The sequence below is a fragment of the Eleginops maclovinus genome, chromosome 19 (genome assembly GCF_036324505.1).
Source record: "Eleginops maclovinus isolate JMC-PN-2008 ecotype Puerto Natales chromosome 19, JC_Emac_rtc_rv5, whole genome shotgun sequence".
Taxonomy (NCBI): Eukaryota; Metazoa; Chordata; class Actinopteri; order Perciformes; family Eleginopidae; genus Eleginops; species Eleginops maclovinus.
Window position 1 is genome coordinate 2,979,271 of NC_086367.1, and position 10,459 is coordinate 2,989,729.

At 41.5% G+C, this 10,459-nt stretch overlaps 1 protein-coding gene across 2 annotated transcripts; it reads right to left on the reverse strand.

Moving 5' to 3' along the window:
- Nucleotides 1-1,247: 1,247 nt before the first annotated feature.
- LOC134881865 (G-protein coupled receptor 135) lies at nucleotides 1,248-8,688 on the reverse strand. Of its 2 annotated transcripts, XM_063909456.1 has the most exons (4): nucleotides 8,517-8,688; nucleotides 8,391-8,411; nucleotides 7,606-7,871; nucleotides 1,248-3,791 (listed from the first exon to the last, which is right to left on the reverse strand). In XM_063909456.1, exons 3-4 carry the CDS (start codon nucleotides 7,719-7,721, stop codon nucleotides 2,468-2,470), a joined length of 1,440 nt encoding a protein of 479 aa, XP_063765526.1. In that variant the 5' UTR covers nucleotides 7,722-7,871; nucleotides 8,391-8,411; nucleotides 8,517-8,688; the 3' UTR covers nucleotides 1,248-2,467. The 2 variants fall into 2 exon arrangements, with proteins under 2 accessions (XP_063765526.1, XP_063765525.1); XM_063909455.1 differs by lacking the exon at nucleotides 8,391-8,411.
- Nucleotides 8,689-10,459: the final 1,771 nt, after the last annotated feature.

Below are 10,459 nucleotides of genomic sequence, written 5' to 3' on the forward strand. Positions count from 1 at the left end.
GGTTACCTTCAGAGGCTACCTTCAGAGGCTACCTTCAGAGGCTACCGTCATAGGCTACCTTCAGACGCTACCGTTCCAGGCTACCTTCAGAGGCTACCTTCAGAGGCTACCGTCATAGGCTACCTTCAGACGCTACCTTCAGAGGCTACCTTCAGACGCTACCTTCAGAGGCTACCGTCAGAGGCTACCTTCGGACGCTACCTTCAGAGGTTACCTTCAGAGGCTACCTTCAGAGGCTACCTTCAGAGGCTACCGTCATAGGCTACCTTCAGACGCTACCGTCCCAGGCTACCTTCAGAGGCTACCTTCAGAGGCTACCGTCATAGGCTACCTTCAGACTCTACCTTCAGAGGCTACCGTCCCAGGCTACCTTCAGAGGCTACCTTCAGACGCTACCTTCAGACGCTACCTTCAGAAGTTACCTTCAGAGGCTACCTTCGGACGCTACCTTCAGAGGTTACCTTCAGAGGTTACCTTTAGAGGCTACCTTCGGACGCTACCTTCAGACGCTACCTTCAGAGGTTACCTTCAGAGGCTACCTTCAGAGGCTACCTTCAGACGCTACCTTCAGAGGCTACCGTCATAGGCTACCTTCAGAGGCTACCTTCAGAGGCTACCTTCAGACGCTACCTTCAGAGGCTACCGTCATAGGCTACCTTCAGAGGCTACCTATATGTCCTATGACTGGACTGTTAGACAAACGTGTAACAAGATGAAAAACGTTTTTGGAGAAGTTGTTTGTAAAGAGTAAGGGCAACATGAGCACAGCTTGGACGCTTTTCCATCATTGTCAGGAAATTCTGACAGGAAAAGCAGCGTACCCATTGACGTCATGCCTTGGCTCGTCTTGGGCTTTAGCTAACAGGTTCTCAGGAGGTTCGCAAGTTGAACCAACTCTGAAACAGAACTTACCAACTTACTGGCTAATACAACATATTGCTATTCTTATATTATATCTGTAGGTATGAGTTTAAACCTTTAATAATAACAGCTTGTCCAAAACAACCATATGACTACTCTAGGGCAGCGGTTCCCAAACTTTTTTTGCGGAGCACCCGCTTCTATGTCCCAACCGGGTTGACGCACCCCACGAAAAAACGCAAAAAACCCCAAAACGCAACAAGCTTTGTTTTATCGCCATAAAAGACTCATGTTTAATCATGCGCAAATAACCAAAACACGCATGACGATAACAACATCAACACAGTTTCAATATAATGCAACAAAGAAAAATTGCAACGATCCACAACATTAAAGAGCATGGGCTCAGAAACAGATACAATAAATAAAAACGAGGATCAATCATTTCCTGACTCCCGCTCATTTTCTTCTCTCTGACTCGTTCCTATTCGCTCCGTCTGTTTCCTCCAAATCCTCACTCTCTCTTGGTCCCTCTCCTCCTTCATGACTAACAACTTTGTCATGAGACGTTCCACTTGACAGTTTCCCTGATTTCAGCCAGTTAATCATATTTGAAAGAATGAATTAAACGAGTTGGCGCGCATATATTCTAGCCTACAGTGAAACGTAGAAGAAGACAGCGGCTGTCTTCTTCTACGTTTCTATCAAAAACTAATAAATCATATTTTTTGATTTAAAATAAAAGGGATTACAAAGGTAATGTTTATTTTTCCTGTTTTTTATTGTAGCCTATGGAAAAATCCCACTTAAAAAAGAACACTGTAATATTTTTACACCAGACCACCATTACATGTTTCATCTCGCGCACCCCCTGGTGGCAGCTCCACACTTTGGGAATCCCTGATCTAGGGTAACTAGGGTCTTGTAATTCATACATACAAATCAACATTTGAGAAACTTTGACTTTAAGCCATTTTAGACCATCCGATTTATTATAACCCTGCTCTAACAGAGAGTATAAACTGGTTTACGATGAGGCTGGTTTCCAGATGAGACAGCAGTTGGTGGTTTGAATACGTCCCTGGAATGGTAACTATACAGGTGCTTTGGAGACCTGAGATAACCCTAACCCTAACCCAGCCCTGCAGATAATCCCCAGGCGTCCAGGATCACCTTTTTGTCCAGGATGTGTGGATGAAATTGACCGTGGTACTTTCTAATGTGAAACACTTTTGAGTTACATATGAAATGACAAAAAGACTTTTGTAACACAATAACAAACTTGTCATGTATTTAACACAAATGCTTTGCAATTCGTCCCATGCTTTATCAATGAGGGAATTACAGACATTCTTGTATAAAATAACTGTCAAAACGACTGTTAAATAGGGTTTTCACAGTCCTGACCTTTGTATTCACACAGTGTAACATAATATAATGGTAATACATGAAGAGCTAAAATAATCCTTTAGATTCCTGGAACAAAAATGTTAACATTTCTGAGTGTACTGAATGCACATAAATACTATCAGGTATTACCTCAAATGTCACAAACTGGTGGCAGCAGCAAATACAGATCAGAGAAAACAATGGTTCTCTCAGAATGTCACAGGCTGGTGTCAGCCGTCTTCATCTTTGGAGCACTGTCAGAGTTGGCAAGTGTTGCCGTGTCGGGCTGAGCGTCCCTGCAGAAGAACACAGCGGGGTTTTTACATGCCCACATTGCCACCTCGCCTCCTTTAGCAGGACTCGAGCTTGACAATCGGCTGTTGTTATTCACCCCTATACGAGTCACGTAGCGGTCCCTTATCCTCTCTGCTTGGTTAATCCGAGCCTCGCGGTTCTGGGTTTGGTTAGAAAGGTACGAAGCGATATTTCTGGTCCGATAGCCCTCCTCCCTGCTCCGCCCCATTAGCATGGATATATTGGGGTTCCTCAGGGCATAGATGAGGGGGTTGATGGCTCCGTTTGCCCAGGCTAGCCAGATAGCCACTGTGTCCATTGCAGGGTTGAATGTGTAGTCTCCCAATGCTGTAACCAACCCCATTAAACAGTATGGCCCCCAACAAAAAATGATAAAAACAATCATAATAAGTACTGTGGTGGCTGTTCGCATCTCACTGTAAAATCGAAGCAAGTATGCATACGTGGTGACTGGCCTGACTCGGATTTCGGAGAGACGAACTGTCTTACAGATGTTATAATGACAAAAACACATGAGAGAGAAGGGCAGTAAGTAACACACGACGATAAGGCAGATGCTATAAGTCGTCCCCATGCGTGAGGTCCCGGAGTGGAACACATACATACAGTGGTAGAAACCCCGCTTATGGATTTCTGGAGGGTTTCGGACCAACAGATACCAAGGCAGGGAAAAAATGACCGCAGCTATCCACACAGCTATCAACAGCTGGGTGGCTTTCTGGCGGCCGATTTTAGCCTGGGGCTGTCTGACGATGGCGTAGTACCGGTCGAAGGATATCAAAGTCATAGTCAAGGTGGAGATGATACTGAAGCAGGTGTTGAAAAATCCGTTGGCCACGCAGAAACCGTCCCCGAACATCCAGGTACCGTCCTTACTGAAGAGCATGACGAAGGAGAAGGGCAGACACAGGACGGCGGTGAGGAAGTCGGACAGCGACAGCGACATGATGAACGCGTTGGTCACAGTTCGGAGCTGTCTGTGTTTGATGATGACGATGACCACCGCCGAGTTGCCGAGGCTGGAGAGGAGGAAGATGCAGAGCAGCACCAGGGCCTGCGTGGCCACCGCGACGCCCTGCAGGACTGAGTTACTCTCCGCCGCGCTCAGGACCGCCTGGGTCGACGCCATGCTCAGCTCGCTCCCTCTCTGGTCGCCGAACGCCGATGTGTTTCCCACTGTGGCCTCCGTGGTGGCGGTCACTAGGCTGGTCACTATGGAAACAACCCTAAAGAAGCAAAAAGGAATAAAGAAAGACGCTTAAATTGCTGCACAGTCTGGAGTCAGTGTGTTCCTACAAATTCGTACAGGACTTATCTCAGAAATATAACTAACTTAAGAGAAAAGGGTTTTAATTCAACACAATCACAAAAGATGATGGAGATATGTGAAATAGGAAATCCCAATAAACTATCTTAACCTTTGGAATAAGCGCCAAGACACTCAACAGAAAGTATTTAAAGTATATATTACTAGTGCATCTAGAATTGGAGAGTTCATGACATGTATTACGCAGAAATATGACAAGCTAAAAACACCCAACACTAACCAAATATCAAGAATATGGTTCCAAAACATTAATATTATCAGTCTAATCATTAGTTCAATGATATAATAACCACACATTACAAGGGAAAATACTGTTTTCTTTAAGTGTTTGTACCAATACCAAAGTAATACTACTTTTAACAATCTAGTTTGCAAATATGCATGTTTTCGAATAACACCTTCTTGTTATTTGACAAAAGCAGCTCTCATATTGTGAATGTGGCATAAAGTAACTTAGTGTAATCAAATAGGCAAACCTGTGATTTAAACAAATTTAAAATCACGTGATTGAGGAATAACTAAATAAGAATATGCATATTGCCAGACATCTGATGTGAGTGTTTCCAAATCTCAATAACTAAACAGCATCAAGGATATCAGGAGTCATTTATCGTATGTATACTGTAATACAGGGGAGATTCTCATTGGTGATTCTCAACACCCCATCAATTACTCAAAGCAGACATCCCTCAAATCCTCATCAATGGCCACTCCATTCCTCTCTCCCCTCTTGTAACAAACCTAGACGTGAAACTGGACTCATCCCTTTCTTTCCAAGCACACATCAAGACTGTCTGCAAAGCTTCCTACTACCACCTGAGGAACATCTCCAAAATGCGACAGTCACTCAGCAAACTGGATGCAGAAAAACTGGTCCATGCCTTTGTCACCTCCTGCATTGACTACTGCAATTCTGTGCTTGCTGGCCTACCAACAAAAACCACTCAGAGACTGTAATATGTACAAAACGGTGCCGCCCGGATAATCACTAAAACACGCAAATCAGAACACATCACTTCCATCCTTCACTCACTCCACTGGCTCCCCGTAACCCACCGGATCAACTACAAAGTCCTCACCATGGTCTACAAAGCCATTAATCAAACAGGCCCCACCTACCTACAGGACTTGCTTAGTACACAACACTCAAAAACATCACGCACCCTCAGGTCCTCCAGCACCAATCTCCTAGCTGTTCCCCGCACAAAACCGGCCAGCATGGGAGACTGTGCTTTCTCGTCCTTCGTTCCTCGTCTGTGGAATCTTCTACCAGAAGATTTAAGGACGTCTGCATCCCTCTCAGTCTTCAAGAAAAGCCTGAAGACCCACCTGTTCTTCACTGCGTTTCCCTGACTGTGCTTCATTTTATATTTAAACCTTTTATGCTCTTAACCTTTTTCTTTTAACTTTTTGACAATTTTTTATATGTATTTTATTAAATATGATTCTTAGGTAGCTTTTATTTCATTTCAGTTTGTTTGTTTCTCCCTCATAGCATTGTGAAGCACCTTGAGATAACATTGTTTTTAAAGTGTGCCATACAAATACAATATATTATTATTATTATTATAAAGCCCTGGAGGTACCTTACTCGTTGAGCTCTTCTGTTAATGCCTTAGTCACAGTTTCAGACGTCATTATTTGATAACACACTGATGTTAATGTTTTTCACATCAGTCAAAGTTATATGTCAATGTGAGTTCGATAAAATCCTTACTGCTGTAGCCACCACATCCACACTTGCCCTTTTCTCACTTAGAAAAGTTCAGATTGGTTACACGAAAATACACCACAGAGGACACCTTTAAAAGAGTCAAATTCATAGTTTTGATTAGGATGACAAGATATTCCCCACTTCCACTCCATGTTTGCATCTGCTTGGAGGGTCCACCACATTAAATGCAATTCTAATCCAATTATTTGGGAGTGGGGGTTGTTAAATCCTCCACCAACAACAAGTCTGCACTGTTTCTGTGTACAAATACTTTTACGCAAACATCTGATAGTAAACTAGTTACGATGGACATTTGATGAGGTCATAGAGATAGTTTTAAAGTTTTAAAACTAGCCCTACTTTATTTTTTAACGTATGGTCATGAAACCCTGTGTCTTATAACGGTGTTCATTTGATTGTAAGGTTTTGTATATTTACAGGGACTGTTGCAAAGTCCACAAATATTTTATTTAAAAAACAAGAAGAGGTTTAAAAAAAGAAACACCACTATTGTACATTCCTACTTGCACTGCCTGCATGTGATCTGTATGTTAATTTCACATGTAAATTAAGTTGTTTAGTAACATGTGATAAAAAATGACCCACTAAGTTAATGTTTTTTTTGTGCGTTTGTATCTTGCAGGGTCTTGATGAAGTGATGCCTCTCAAAACCAAAAATGCCCAAACTCCAAATGAGAACATTGAAGAGGTATTTTTACATCAAACATAGATTTAATATCTAAAATTGATGTTTTGTGGATTACAAAAGGATCCAGTAAGGTTTTAAACTAAGTTTTCTTTCATTCCTTCAGTCATCAGTAGGACCATTCTTTTATTCAATTCCAAATTAAGTTCATTTCCCACTTTTGTTTGTTTGTTGTGCCTTCTCTTTGTGTTTTATCTGCTAATCATGTTTAGTGTTTTATCTTTTAATTATTATTTTCCATAAGAGAGATGCTGATATTAAACCAGTTAGGAAAAGTTACGACAGTTCCTGTTTCTACCAGAGAGAGGGGGGCTTCCTCCCGAAACTTGCTGCTGTGTTTACACCCGCCGCCTTAAAGAAGGAGCATCATTCAGCTGAGGGTGTGACAAGAAACAGAGCTGACTTTGTCACAGAGTTGGGGGTGTAGGGTTTGGTTTGGAATTGGGCGTACAACACCCCAGGCCTCTCCCTTGTGCTGCTGCACAGCATTTCAGCATATTTGACCGCAGCAGAGCTACTGGAGGGGGAAACATGGCACACATTCAGCTGTAACAGATGTCTTGAACCAGAGGAAGCAGTGGTCAACGACAGCACAACCATTCAAATAAGACCTTTAAAAACAGGCTGTGTCGGATTCTTATGTAGCAGATCAGATCAGATAATGCTGCTACATATGTCTGTTTGATTTATGAGAAGGGATTTTAGCCTTAGAGGACCATTTACACGCACAAAAATCTGCAATATGAAAGGGAAAATAAAGCGGTTAGGGTTTCTGTAATATGACGTAATGTTTGTGTTCAAGGGATTATGATACACATCGATCTGAACACAAAAGATGTATAAAGAAACAAGGTAAACCTATTATTGTCGGATCCATTTGTCAACTAAAGACTAAGATTATGTAAATGAATGAATATATATAAGAGGCGAATGTTATGTAGTCCTAAATAAAAATAAATAATCACACACTACCTTTACTGACAATAACTCCATGAATTTGGTATTACCTTATATTTTTCTTACCATAGACAAACATTCTAAATATATTTATTGTTTCAAGTCCTGAGGGAGTTGTTTTTGTTTTTCTTATCTTAGTCTACTCTACATTTTAAAGTGGCATTTTATGTTTTTGTGTCACCTCAAGGCGACTGTAGCTCCAGGTAAGGGTGTGTGGATGATGCAGGATGTAACTACAGTGAAAATTGTGGATAATTTGCTTACTAAAACTAACTCCAGTTGCTGGATCCTCACATGTAAAGGAAAGATGTGAAGGTGGGTGACAGAGGGACTCACCTTGGCACCACAGGTGAGGCGGTGTTCAGCTGGTGAGTGAAGCTCGGACGCGGGGTGTCAGCACTGTAGTTGCTGCCACCGCCCCCCCGCAGGGCCGAGCTAGCAGTCCAATCCATCGATGAAGCACACGAACAACACAACAGAAGTCCTCCGTCGTCTCACACACATCCCTTCAGATTACAGCTGGTCCGTGATGCTTTCATGGATTCCATCGTAGCTGCTGAGAACTCCTCCTTATCCATTTGCAGTTTTTCAGTTAGCATTATCTAAAATAAAAAAAGACAAAGGGAATATAAATCTGTCTACATATGATAATACTGAACCATCATAGTACAGTACATAGGATTTCTGTAAGTTAATAATGGCAGAAAAACAAAGATCAATCAAGAGAATGACGCCTGATCTTTTTTTTTACTATGAATAACAATGTTTTACACCACTGTCTAAACAGGCAGCTGCTCTGTGAGTAATTACATGCTCTTTGAAGTCTGTTGTTCTACTTTTATCATTTTTCAATTGTGGAAAAAGACATCTATTTGTTATCCCATTTACATAACAGGTGGTGCCAATTGTGATGACATTTGACCACATGTTGTGATTTGCTTTTTCAATTTGGATAACATATTATTTAAAAAATGCCATGTTGTGACACATTACATTGAATTTGATGATGGCTTTATCAGTATTTAAAACCCTATATTGTGTTGAAAATCCACATACAGTAGGCCTGGGTTCCCACAGCAATGGATCAACAACTCACTTCGCAAAAGCCATTAATAACTTACCGGAAGTTGTCTGTTTACATTCTGTAACAAAAAATGCGTATTTACATTTTTTTAAGACTTCTTGCTCAACTTGCATAAACGCTCTTTATTCGGCATTGTGTGTTGATTCCTTTCTTCTCCTGTTACCTTGGGTTTTGGTAATTTCCTTCCACAGTCCGGTCCGTAAACGCACCACAATGCAGCCTCTCCATCAGACGCCTGTTTTCCCTCAGCCGCGGGGCATTGACGGCCCCATGTCCACACTATATACCTGGGATCTTCCTTTGTGTGGAGAGGAGAACACAGTCTGTCCGTTTGCTTTTCCGAAAAGAGCCCCCCCCCACCCTGTTCCCCTCTTCTTCTACTCCTCCATTTCTGCGTGAATAACAGACGTATACCAGAGCAGGCCAGCTGCATATACCCCAGGTGTGGACGCGACTCTGCACGAGCTCCTCAGCAGCAGTATCTCTCTGAAACCACGCCCCCTATATGAACGTGCTCGCAGCTTCATGGTGTGACGTCTTATTGCAGTTGCCATGGTAACTATTGATAGATTTTTGCATCTATGTCCCTGTAAACTGACATCATAAGGTGTTTGCGAAAAATAGAGTTGAACGACGTATGCTCAGCACCAACACGCTGGACGGAGCCTCCACACAGGGTTCCAGCAGTTTAGAGGTTCCTCTGCAGGAGAGGCCATGGTCTGCAGCTGAAGGCCTACACAGATGGTTTCCATCTTCATCCATTGTGTGTCTTCAGCAGTGCTTTGTAGATCTGTCTTTTTATCCTGCTTGACCACGATGATATCCAGACTCTAGAGCAGTGATTTTCAACCAGCGTGCCGTATAATAGTGTCCAATTTCACTTTGGCTGGGGTCAATTATTTTATGAGAGGACCACAATAAACACAGGTTAAAATAAACAAAGACAGTATAAAGTAATTGCGTAATATTTACATAAAATATAGTAATTGGTATTTGTTTCTGCACAGGTATTTATTTAACTAACTTTAGGTTTCAGTAACAACATTGTTTCAGTAGTTATGTTTTCGTTCACAGTTTCAGTTTTATTAAATGACATAAACAGTATTTGTTGCAACACTGAATATAATGAAAAGTTCAATCTCTGCTGTACATCCGGGTCTCTGCATCCCAGGCTGAGGTTTTCTCTTCTTTCACATTCCAGCAACAATATCTTTGATTTTTAGTCTCTCATTGTCTGGTTTGAATCTTACTCGAATCTAACATCCTCTGGTCGGAGAGAACAAGTGTTGTTGTTTTGTCTGTGCCCTTCAGCCGGTCAGTGGCGGTGTGCCGCTCTAAGGGGTCTGAATAGAAGAGCTACATTAGGGGTCCCAGGTCAAAAATCCGTTTTTTGAGGGTGGAAGGCCGCCTCTAGATTTTCTCCCGGTATTAGCACCCCCCTATAAGTTTGTCCAGGATAGTGACACAGTCACCAAAACCACACTGGTGTTTGCTGTTCCCCTCTTCATGCACAAAAAAACATTTCACTCTGGGCTCAGCAGGGGAAAACAGGGGGATTATTCAAGTACTGTATGTAAAAGGTGTAGGTACGTACAGGAACTTAATTCGACTATTTTCACATTATGCTACTTTATACTTTTACTCCACAAAATGTTGAAGGCAAATGTTCTGCCTTTTACTCTGCTACATGTATTTACCATATTTAGTTACTATTTACTTGCAGATTTAGCTTATTAGCACAAAATATAAATCGAAACAACACACATTATGATATATATATATATATATATATATATATATAGGTTAAGCTATCCAGTAGTATATAAAGTAACCAATCATTTTTATAAAATGTTTTTTAAATATATGGTGATAATATTGCCATTATTTTTTTACTTAAGTATTTGTAATGCTAATACTTTTTTACTATTAATTAACCACAATTTTAAATGCAGGAATTGTACTTGTAGGGAGTATTCCTACACTGCAGTATTGCTACTTTTACTTAAATAAATAATCTGAGTAGTTCTTCCACCTGTAGTAAAAAAGGGTCCAAAATGCATATGGCGCAGAAATGCACTAGTTCCAGGGGGTGGCAGCAATGCAAAA